This window comes from Notolepis coatsorum (genome assembly GCF_963971535.1).
Source record: "Notolepis coatsorum genome assembly, chromosome: 2".
Lineage (NCBI taxonomy): Eukaryota > Metazoa > Chordata > Actinopteri > Aulopiformes > Paralepididae > Notolepis > Notolepis coatsorum.
This window is the reverse complement of record NC_140166.1, coordinates 185,284,441-185,297,385: the sequence shown is the minus strand read 5'-3', so window position 1 is coordinate 185,297,385 and position 12,945 is coordinate 185,284,441. Positions and strand designations below refer to the sequence as shown.

The 12,945-nt window shown below is 42.0% G+C and overlaps 1 protein-coding gene across 1 annotated transcript in view; it reads right to left on the bottom strand.

Annotated features, from left to right (window-relative positions):
* The window catches only part of ipo13b (importin 13b), an 88,300-nt gene that overhangs the window by 36,050 nt on the left and 39,305 nt on the right, over positions 1–12,945 (bottom strand). The window contains exons 6-10 of the mRNA XM_084308867.1: positions 5,971–6,111; positions 4,265–4,406; positions 2,739–2,905; positions 1,461–1,581; positions 1,170–1,317 (exon numbers count right to left, since the gene is read on the bottom strand). Of these exons, the coding sequence (XP_084164993.1) occupies positions 1,170–1,317; positions 1,461–1,581; positions 2,739–2,905; positions 4,265–4,406; positions 5,971–6,111 (719 nt within the window). The remainder of the gene's footprint in view (positions 1–1,169; positions 1,318–1,460; positions 1,582–2,738; positions 2,906–4,264; positions 4,407–5,970; positions 6,112–12,945) is intronic.

The window sequence follows — 12,945 nt, the reverse complement described above, 5'->3', positions numbered from 1 at the left end:
GTGTGCTTTACCTCACATTACCTATAGTGAACATGACAGTGTGCTTTACATCACATGTATATTACCTATAGTGAACATGACAGTGTGCTTTACATCACATGTATATTACCTATAGTGAACATGACAGTGTGCTTTACATCACATGCCTTACATTGAAAGGTACTACGACTATGCATGCAGCTCAGCACATCAAAGGCGCTAAAAACAAAATTACAAACATCACAAAACAAACTAGTCAGACTACTGCTTGACCTTACCCCTAGAACCCACCTCACCCCTGCCCACTTTGACAACCTAGGATGGCTTAGAGTAGACGACAGAGTACAGCAACTTGCAATTGGCCTGGTCTACAAGATACACTACACGACTAAGGTACCCATGTACATGTCAAAATACTTCCCAAAGGTCAGTGAATACCACGACCACAACACCAGAGGGAGCTCCACAAATCATGTTAAACCCAGATTCGGCTCAAACAAGGGACTAAACACGTTTAGCAATTATACCACATCAATGTGGAACGCCCTACCCAAAGCTGTAAAGGAATGTGAATCACTACCCACTTTTAAAACCACTCTCAAGGAGCACCTACGGGAGACTGCAATTCGAAATTGGCCCCTGTAAATGTCCTAACCCAACCCCCTCCAATGTACAGTAAATGTCCTAACCCAGTAATACACAAGACCCTCTTCTTGGACCATGTAAGGTTTCATCGATAATCCAATGTACAGTTACCCCCACCCCCACCGCACCCACCCACCTCCAATGTACAGTTCCCCCCCACACCCCACCTACCCAACCCCTCCTCCAATGTACAGTTTCTTCGTCAAATGTATATACTATCGTTTTTTTTTTTTTTTTTTTTACTCTTTTTGTATCACAAACAGTACTGTTTGTAAATCTGGTATGTCATAAATGTATAGATGTAGCAGTACTGTCTATCTGTATGTCATTATGTTATGATGAATTGAAAATGGGGGACCCTGTTGTAAACAAGACGAAAGTCTTTCTCTGGTCTGCATCCCCTTAACAATTGTGTGTATTGAGCTGTACTGTATTGTACCCATTCTGCAATCTGTTAATAACATTTTCAATCAATCAATCAATCAATCAATCAATCAATCAATCAATCAATCAATCAATCAATCAATCAATCACATGTATATTACCTATAGTGAACATGACAGTGTCTGCCAACTGGACGTTGTTAATGTTGATCCTGGGGATGAGTCCTATGAGACCTGGTATTACGTCAGAGTAATTGACATCTATTGTCTCTGCTATGGACTGGAACCCATACAGCAGTGCTTCTGTGTGCTAGCAGGGGGAGGACAACACATTCAATATGTTAGAGATATACAGACAACACTTGACATGTGTCTCTCAATCTCACGAGCGAGAGAGAGATAGAGAGAGAGAGAGTGTGTGAACAAGAGAGAACAAGAGTGTGTGTGTCTCACCTGCCATGATGAGGGTTGTTCAGTGTTGGTCAACAGTCTTCCTAGTTTGTCATACAGGTTACTTAGCAGCTCTGCTCCCAGCATCTCATACACATACATGAGAGTATCTGAGATGTCAACCCTGAAGGACACATCAGAATGCAGGTTATCTGATCATACATTCAATCTGATCTGCCAACCTCTAGAGAACCATTTAATAAATACTAGGGATGGGCAGCGATTTTAAAATATATATTTTTTAAAATGTTTATGCAACTATCGTTTTGTCTTCTAAAAATGCTGTACCCCTTGTTTTTACCAGCACTTACACTGTGTAGAGTATTGAGAGGGGACCTGTATTAATTGCTTTTTATTTAATTACACTGCTGAATGGCATGCTGGGTACAGCTTGCTAGTTAGCCAGGTAACATAACAGTCTATTAATTAACAGATGAAGAAAGAGAGACCGGAGATGTTACATTGTAGCAAGTTTTGTACATTTGCCATTTTGTTTCACTAAGCTGAGCTCACACATTTCGTAATGAATGCTTTTGTTCCTGGAAATAACATTAGCCTGCTGCGACTCCCAAATACATAGCTGTTTGCAATGACAGCAGCTAGCTAGCTGGCTCGTTTGATTACACGTTTGCTATTAAATTAAAACAAAATCATATGTTAATGTGGGGGGGGGGGGGGGGGGGGCCAGGGTAGTTGACTATCGAATAGCAATTTTGTGAGTTTTGCCCATCCCTAATAAACACACAAGCAAACACAAATATTACAGAGCCGTTTATCCACTAATATATCAAACATTCTAAAATCGTATTAGCTAAGCAGCTAACCTGTGTTAAAATAATCTATAATCAATCTTGAAACCATTAAACACACACAGACACAAAACTAATACATTTCAGACCCCAGATTGTCTGCTTATATATCAAACAATCTACAGGCAATCTTAAAACCATTAAATACAAACACCATCTATCATCTTTTTCAATCTATCACGCAGCGGTCAATTCAGTGAGGAGTGTATTATAGAAAAATACACTCATCTGCTGACCAATCGACCCGTCAGAAAAATAAACACTCAAGACTCCCGCTGACACACAGTCATGCTCTGTGCACACAGGCACTTAAGTCACACGTGCACACACACGCATACTTGCGCGCACACACACACACACATAGTGAGACACACACACAGGGACACAGGCATACTGTGTCACATAATGACACACACACACACAGGGACAATCACAGGGACACATGCATACGGTGTCACACAATGACACACACCTGTAAATTCTGAACTGCTCCTTCTCATCCGATGACCAGGAAGCATACTCCTGGTCGGAGGGGAACTGGGCTTTATGCAGCAGAACGTCCACCAGCTGAAAATACACAGGTCTGTAGACCTGCAGATACACCGTCTGTTTGTCTGACTCAAACGACATGATTTCATCCTGGAGAGAAGGGAACCGGACAGATGGTGTTTAAGGAACAGGACAAGTACAACAGTTTAGGGATGGAATACAGTCAATGGCATTCATTTACGAGGGGAGAGTGCGTACTACGTGCCAATCTGATCTTCAAGAGTAATGAACCAAATGGTCATTTTGCAGCCCTAGAGGTTGATTGTCACTCTGCCCCGCCCCAATCTGTGATGTTATGGTACCTCTTTCTCCTATACCATGTCTGAAAACCTCTGCTGTACCATCTTCTCAGTACGGAGGTTCAGTAGTCTTTACCTTTTGATGGTTGAATAGGCATTTTAAGTCATCATAAAATCACCAGATGTCTATGGTCTTCTGGGTTTTATTGAGTAAGCTTAGCATGGTTACTTTCAGGAAGTGGATTTCTTCTTTAATGTGCAATGTGATATCTCCCCCCTCATCACAATGGGTGGTTTAGTTACTCTTTAAAACAAGCGTACACCCGTTCTCAAGTTGAACTTGATTGTACTGGTAAGATAATTCTAAAGCCTGGTCTGAATGAGTGTACGATCGTTTGAATGGTCATTCTCTGCACATTACAGACACATTAGCAACATAAGCAGAGTTACACAAACAGAGTTATTTATATTATTAAAGTTTCATGAAATCTGATACATTAGGCTATAGTCTACAGAAATTAAATGTGGAAATAGACTGGCCTCGAAACAAATAATTTGTAAATAAAAACAATAATTTACTTTATGACAGGCATTCTCAAAGTGCGGCCCGCGGGACAATGGGGGAACTCATGAATGTTTCTGGCAGCCTGCAATGAGTTGTTTGTGTGTAAGGTGTAAATGCATGCGTTATATATTTGGTCCGGTACAACATCACACAGTACTTTGCTTTTAAGAAAGTAAAACTGCAGCCCTGGGCTATGCTGTCAAGTTAGGAATGACGGCTTGTTGAAAGCTTGCTAAGCAACTGGTATGTGTTCCATTTTTTCTTGGGTGGCCCTCAATCCAATGTTGGGTCCCCTAAATTGGCCCTGAGTCATGAGGTTATAGTATTATGAAGGAGCGTAGATCACAACCTACAGAGAGTAAATCAGCCTGTATTTTATCAAGCGTCATGAAGTCATAGATGGAGGCGTCCGAGTGCTGATCTGACACCTGACTGGCTCAAAAGGCATACTGAGTAGTCTGGTCATGTGACTTGAGCACTACTCTTAGGAGTATGATAAATATGGGCCTTGGTTTGGTGCAAGAGAGAGTATTTGATAAAGAAGAAAGAAGGTTGTACTGTAGGAAGGTGTAAATCTGTGTGCATCATTCATAACATTATCTAATATGATGTGACTATGTAAAATATGGTGTGAGGGAACGGTACCTGTAGTGTGTACCAAAAGGTTAGTGTGAGGGAACTGGTGGTCTCGTTGACAGGGTAGTGGCCAGGGATCCCCGTACAGAACATGATCATGTTTACTAATGCCAGGAAGCCCTGCCAGTGGTCCACCTGCTCCAATAGAGTCCTAGAGAGAGAGAGAGAGAGAGAGAGAGAGAAGGAGACAGGTAGGGAGAGAGGGGGGGGGGGAAGAGAGAGAGCAAGATAGGTAGGTAGGGAGGAAGGGAAGGAGAGAGAGAAAGAGGGGGGTGGGATGGAAGGAGGGAGAGAGAGATGGACAGGAAGTAAGTTGAAGCAGTAGTACAATAGGTAAACCAGGCCAGTCAAACCTTAAGGGGTAGATGTAGACAGCTCTCGAAATATAGATCGACAGGTAAGGCATTGGTCACTGACACACACACAATCAACACAGTGATATATATTATATATTTGGAGTGAGGTGAACAGACTGAAAACGTTAACGTATTAGATAAAAATAAAACATATATATGTATTTTTATTGCAGATGTTAACAAAGTTTTCCATTGAGGACATAATTTGCCGTTAAAAAAGTGAGGCCTAACACACAAATTATAGATGCAAATTACAGTTCCATTCAAATATCCGAGAGTTTCATCAAGGTTTTACGGTTTTTCAGATCGTTAACCCCTCAACTCAATCCCCGCCAACAACATTTATATATACGTGTTTGGCCGACAACCGTTGAACGCCAACCACGTATATACCGTACTTTTCGGACTATAAGCCGCGGCTTTTTCCACCATTTTTCGACCCTGCGGCTTATATAACGGTGCGGCTTATATGCGACTCGACGTGACCAAACCCGAAAATGTAAAAATCAAAATATTGCTTTTTTGACTGCATTGAAATGTTATTTATCTGTTCCCTTATTTGCTAAACTTAATACAACTTGTAAATGAGTTAATTCTTGTTATTTGTCCGACAGTATTGTGTCCCAATGCTAATTACATATGGTAATTAAACATTAAAACACCTGCGGTTTATAGTCCAGTGCGGCTTATATATGTACACATCATTCAATTTAGCTGCTGCGGCTTATAGTCAGGTGCGGCTTATAGTGCGAAAAGTACGGTATATACGTTATTTGATAGTTTTTCCTTTTTTTCCCGATATTTTTATTCATTCTTCATCCAGGGACCTTGGTATTACCATAGGAATGACTCTGAGATTGCCAAAGTGCAATACCGGCCGCATCCAGCTAGACGGCGGTATCAAGCCCCCTTTGTAACCTTGTATCTTGGCCTGTGTAACGGCCTCACGTTTCCTTGTCACCGAGTGGAGCGGTTCTCCCGGTTCCATTTAAGCGCATCAAATATCCCCGATCCATATGTTGTGGTGGGTTATGCCGTGGACCAAATGGACATCGGATGTACCAGATGGCGATCAAACAATTGCAATATTATTTTTGGAATACTCCCGATAAGGACTATCTTTTTGCCACATGGCCAGACCATCCACGACAGCAGAAACATGAGAGAATCACTTGCACACACACACACACACACAGACAGACATTGATTGATTGAAAACTTTATTAACAGATTGCAGAATGGGTACAATACAGTACAGCTCAATACACACAATTGTTAAGGGGATGCAGACCTGAGAAAGACTTTCGTCTTGTTTACATCAGGGTCCCCCACAGACAGACAGACAGACGAGAGACACACCTGGAATGATTCTCTCCCAGCGTGACAGCGATGCGGCAGATTCCATGGCATGTCTCCATGTCCCCGCTCTGCACAGCTTCTCTGAGCTGCTCCTGTAGGGCCAACACCTGGGGAACCAGCTTCAGCAGGGTGTTCACATATCTGCAGGTGCAAACACACACACGTATAATGCTCAGTTAGAAGAAGAGTAAGCATAACTGATATTATTATGGCCATTCACATTCAAAAGAACATTATTGAATGGTAATTTGGCTGGTCTGATAATGTTATCATGAAAATAATAAGTTTTTGTTTGGTTCATCAGATGTGCCAAACCAATTTGCACGAACAACCTTAAAACAAAGGTGCACCTCAGTTATAGGTATCAAACTATGGAACTCTTTGCAGAACGATGAAAAGAGTTCCAATAATATATTTCACTTCAAAAGGTTGTGCAAAGAAAAGATACATAGACAGTATAGCACAGTTTAGTATAATATTGCAGTTTAGTCGTGTTTGCACATCGTGTATTTTTAACGATTACTCAAACTGGAAGTCTGTACCACGTATCACATTACAATTTCTCAAAATGCCACTGAGTGACTGAAGCTAACATGTACAATTCACGCAGATTTTAGTGGTGTAATCCGTTTACTGATCAGTTGCTTGGTTGCTGAGAAAATAGCAAGAAGTAGCAACCGTACTGCTAGTTTCTCTGCTCCTGTTAACCCTCCAGGGCCCATTTCATGTATGCACGAGGAGACATAATAATGATAATCTAGCGTTGATTTCAGGAAGATTCGATAATCAGGCGAAAAATGACAACGTGATATGTGGATTCCACTAAAACGCTATTTTCGAGTCTTTTTCCTGGAATTACTCAGAAGCACCCAAACTATATTCATATTCAAAACGGTATAAAACGGAAATGTACGGATGAAAAAAATAATCCGTTTTTTGCACGTTGACCAGAAGGAACTCAGGCTTATCAAAATAAATGGTTTGGTTCCGGTTGCCGACCGACCCTGCCGATTTAGGTGCGACCCAATTTATTTTATGAGTTTAAAATATATATATATAAATAAATAAATATATATATATATATATATATATATATATATATATATATATATATATTTTACAATAAAGTTTCATAAAAATCTTAGTCAAACCTTTAGTATTATGGATATTAAACATGCTGGCAGAGTACATGCATCCATGTTGTCGTGAACATTTTAATTAAAAAAAGAAATTCCCTATCCATAGTCGCCGTGGGAAAAAATTAAATTAAAAATTAAATAAAATAAATTCCCTACCTACCCATGGCCTTAACTGACAACCAACAGGAACCAAAAATGTATTTTGTTAGGCCTCACTGACAATCGACGGCGTTATTAGACCCATAGCTATAATATAAAATAGAAGTTTAGCTCTACAAACAATGTGAGCGATTACATGGGGTTAATGGGCGGCAAGGCCTACACACACTTCCCAGAAGGGGCGTGGCACTCAATGTGTTAAAAAGAAAATGTTGGCTTGCTCGCTTGTAAACGTTCTCTTTTTCTACCTTGATTCATATTTGATTTGCAACGCCTAGTTTGAGTCACACCACTCATCAGAAAACCAACCCTGAACCCCACTGTCATAGATAACCATGTGTCTCTCTTCTCTCTAAATCACTTGAATGTTCCGTATCCAACCAGCCCACTGACTATTTATTAAAGAACGACCTCCTGGATCCAAATCAGTCAGGCTTCAAAACCGGTCACTCCCCAGAGACGGCCCTCATAGCAGTCACAGAGGCTCTTCACTTAGCAGGAGCGAAAGGCCTCTCCTCCTCTATCCCAATTCTCCTGGAACTGTCAGCAGCCTTCGACACAGTCAACCATCAGATCCTCCTCACATCCCTTGCAGGAATGAGAGTTGTACTGTAGGTTCTGCACTGGCATGGCTGTCATCCTACCTCGACGACCGCTACTATCATGGAGAGGCACCCTGTTGGCCCTCGCCCCCTACAGACAAGTGTCCCCCAGGACTCTGCCCTTGGACCCCATCCTCTTCTCTCTCTACACCAAATCTCTGGGTAACATTATCACGTTTTTTTTTATCTTTTCCCCCCTCCTTTTTCCTCCGATTTTCTCCCATCCCAATGTTAGTCGTTATGCCAATTCCCAATCCCCTTCCTGGTCGCTGCGCACTTACCCCCCACAGTCGGTCTGGGAGAGTGGAGGCTATCACGTGCTTCCTCCGACACACGTCTAGCCAATCAACCGCTTCTTTTCACCTGGCAGCGCGGACTCTCACTGAGAGGGTGTAACGTGTGGAAGGATCACACTACCCCCCTTAGATCCTATCCGCGCTGAGCAGGCGCCCCGACCGAACTGTAGGAGTCGCTGTTTACAACGACCCGGACCCACCCCGCCAGCTTTCCCACCCTCTAATACAGCCAATTGTATTAGTGTGAACGGCCAACCAAGCTGGTGACAACGCCGGAGCTGTGAGCTGGATTCGAACAGGCGAATCCAGCGTCTCCGGTGTTGGTGACGAACGCAATCTCCGCTACGCCACCTGACCGCCCTAACATTATCACTTCTAATGCCTTCTCATATCACTGATATGCTGATGACACTCAACTCTTACTCTCCTTTCCTCCCTCAGATACCAAAGTCTCTGAACGGATCGCGGCCTGCCTGTCTGACATTTCCGCCTAGACCAACCACCTCAAACTGAACCTGAGCTACTTCACTTGCCGGCTGAATCCTGTTACTTTAGAGGTAGAAACATCATAGGTAGATATGTAAAAAAAAAAAAAATGGACGGCGCGAGCTAAAGGAGACAACACTGTATGCCCCGATATGTATGTGATGAATAAACTCTTGAAACTTGAGACAGTTTTGCACACGCATTTAAAACTACTTTTAAAATGTATTCCATTACAGATTATGGGTCCTCCTACTAATCACCATAAAGTACCACAAAGAACCACAAAGTAGTAGTACCCCAAAATACCCCAAAGTATACCCTAAAATACCACAAAGTATCACAAAATACCCCAAAGAACCTCAAAGTTCCCCAAAGTATACCTCAATGTACCACAAAATACTGGCTCAGAGGTAGAGCAGGTCAACTAATGATCATATGGTCAATGGTTTGGTCAGTGGTTTGAATCCCAGCTCCTTCTGTTCACATGCCAAAGTGTCCTTGGGCAAGACACTGAACCCCAAATTGCTCCCAATGAGCAGGCTAGCACCTTGCATGGCATCTGGCTGCTATTGCTCTGTGAGTGCATGTGTGAATTGGTGAAGGAGAGGCAATTATAAAGCTCTTTGTGCAGGTAGGAAAGCGCTATATATGTGCAGTCCATTTCCCATTCCCAAAGTACCACATATTTTCAAAACAAATGTTTATTTGAATATAATTTATTATAATCTCCAAATGTAATAACATCTGTATTGAACACTGAACAAATATTATAAATTTTTTGAACAAATTCCAGTAATGATGGAAGAAAACAGTCCCTTGGGCTATACATGACTACATAACTGGACTTTTTTTTGGTACTTTGTGGTATTTTGGGGATATACTGGCACTTTGAGGTTATTTGGGATATTTTGTGATACTTTGTGGTATTTTAGGGTATATTTGGGGGCATTTTGGGGGTACTTTGTGGTATATTTCCAGGCACTTTGTGGTACTTTGGGGTATTTTTAGGGTACTTTGTGGTATTTTATGGTGATTAGTAGGACCCCAGATTACCAATACCTTGTTTAAAATGATAACTACTAACATTATCAATCCCCAGGCGCGGCACTGTGGCTGCCTATTGCTTGCTCCTAAGAAGTTGGATGGGTTAAATGCACAATTTCAATTTCCTGAAATAGCACATCACACCAAGCCTACGCGACAAGGAAAGCCTTTTTGTAGCCTTGGTAACAGCATTCTCTTGTAAAGGATGAAAAGTACAGTTTACAGCCTTGTTCTGGACCGCACATGCTATTCATCTGCTGTTGCCCCCTTTCTCATTCAACACTGCCTTGCTGCACCTACACGTGAAGGACAGGTGCACCGTGGGTCTGGATGCTTTCATGCTCCTTTCTTCCTATGAAGATGAAACAGTGCAGACTCACACGGTAGGCTTTGTTTGTTTGTTTGCCGTCGTTGCTCATAGGCCATAAGGTGAACCCTGAAAAGTGTCTAGAAAATGATTTTCGTTCGCACATCTGGGAACTACATTCTGAATGCATTTTTCCATAGACAATACCACCATTGGGTTAAAAGTTCTCCGCAAGATATCCTGCCGATTTGTGTCAGGGGCCATAAATGTATATGTATGGAAATTACAAAAAAAACTAACAATGTAAAATTGGTTGGGAAGATAAAATCTCTGGAATTGACATTCACACATGTACCTAAACATCAGAGTCAAATATTAGTGCATTAGTATACTTGAATGTGAATTTATACCATGATATGCAGCAAATTTGACGCAAAAATGCTTTATGCTGGTACAATCTTCTAAAGATTGAGGTTGTACACATAAAACAGTTCAGTGGATAGTATGAGAAAAAGAATAGACCCACACACTTTTGATCAAGATGCTTAATCAATAAAAACACTACACCACCCCCTTAATTTGGAATAATGTCAAAAAATGGACAAATCAATAAGTTACTCATTAACCTTTTTATTTTCCATTTAAAAACAAAATAGAATCTCCGGGGTTGTCACCAGCTTGGCTGGCCGTCTGCACTAATACAATTGGCTGTATTAGAGGGTGGGAGAAGCTGGCGGGGTGGGTCCGGGTCGTTGTAAACAGCGACTCCTACAGTTCGGTCGGGGCGCCTGCTAAGCGCGGATAGGACTTGAGGGGGATAGTGTGGTCCTCCCACACGCTACGCCCTCTCGATGAGAATCCGCGCTGCCAGGTGAAAAGAAGCGGTGATTGGCTGGACGTGTGTCGGAGGAAGCACGTGGTAGCCTCCACTCTCCCAGATGATCTGACTGTGGGGGGTAAGTGCGCAGCGACCAGGAAGGGACTGGGAATTGGCATACGACTAACATTGGGATGGGAGAAAATCAGAGGAAAATGGAGGGGGAAAAAGATCAAAAAAAATAAATAAAAAATAAAAAAATAGAATTCAGGTAAAAAAATACAAACAAATCACACTATACCTACTGTATAACCCTAACCCCCTCACCATATACATCCCAACCCCAGTCCACACCCTCATCCACTACCCAACCCCTCATCCACCACCACGCTTCCCACTGGGGTGGGGGAAAAAAATCGATACGTAGTAGTATCGCGATACTTTGCATGGCGATACTGTATCGATACAGGGACACCAAGTATCGATATTTAATTATTCATAATATTTTTTTTCTTTTTTTGCATTGTTCATTTCAAGTTAAGTTGGAATATGACTAATACAAACAGTTCAGTTTGTCAGGTACATGCAACACAGATTACAGTGTTTACATCTGTCTGCTTGAGAAAATACCATGTTCTGCAATACAAATTATTGAAGTGAGATGAACAGACTGGCTTTATTTTATTAGATAAAACATGTTGACAAAGTTTTACTTTGCAGTTGAAAAAAGGTAATAAATTAAATTTGACGCAAGTATCGCGATCGTATCGTGAGGTCTCTGGCGATTCCCACCCCTACTTCCCAGGCAACACTGATGTTAATCATCCTCACCACTATCATCGGAGTCATCATCCCATGTAGCCCTATCCTCAGTTTCCTTAGAAACATTTGCACAGTTTTGGCATTGACATAGATCTGTACATGGCAGTTTTGCAGACACACAGGAACATCATTCACATTCTTAGCTGATGGCTGGCCCTACTACAGGTGGCACACATATTTGCTAAGACCTAAGACCATCAAAGGTAGACTGGTCTAGGGTAAAACTGCTACCCAGTTCTGTAAATGCAGTCAGGTACCGGTACTCCTTTTTCTCACAAGCAACAGATGTTTTCTTCTTGCCCTTGCCATGAAAGGCACTTGTAAGAATCAAGGTTTATTTGTCACATACATACCAGGGCATAGTGAAATGCGGCTGGTCTTGCCCGCATTGATTGTGCAAAATACAATAATAAAATAGAATAAAATAGGCATCGAAAAAATTTATTAGATAAGACAAGATATGCATGGTAAAAAAGACATGCTAGGTTCCTGAGAAACTGGTTCTTATATACACTACTATGCAATATACAATTTACAATGTTAACTCTAACTCTAATGTATCTAAACTATACAGTACATCCTTCTTTTAAAGTGTTTCTAAAGATTAAATTTGTTTTAAAGTGACATTTTGTTGATTGTTTGATTTTTTTAGCGGTTGCCTCATGAGTGGTGTGTGTGTGTCTGTGTGTGCTCATGTGTATTTGTGAGTGGAGAGTTCAGTGTTCAGTGTTCTGATGGCCTGGGGGAAGAAGCTGAGTCGGAGTCTCTCTGTTCTTGCAGCGTGTGACCGTAGGCGCTTGCCTGACCGCAGCAGCTTAAACAGGCTGTTGTTGGGGTGGTGAGGGTATTTCATAATTCTGCAGGCTCTGGATTTGCACCTGCAGGGGTGGTAGTGCAATATCCCCGTAGTACACTCAGCTGAGCGCACCACTCTCTGGAATGCCTTCCTGTCCTGTGCTGTGCTGTTTCCAAACCAGGCAGTGATGTTTCCAGTCAGAATGCTCTCTACAGCCCCGGAGTAGAAGGAGTCAAGTATCATACTCTGGACTTCCTTAGCTGTCTCAGGTGATAGAAGCGCTGTTTCGCCTTTTTCACCACAGAATCTGTGTGTAGACCATGGCAGGTCCTCTATGATGTGGACTCCCAGGTACTTGAAACTGCTCACCCTGTCCACGATAGCCCCGTTTATCCACAACGGCGTGTGTGTCCGTCCCCTGCTGTATTCTCCTAAAATCCACGATCAGCTCTTTGGTTTTACCAATGTTCAGGAGTAGGCTGTTGTCCCGGCACCAGCGTGCCATTT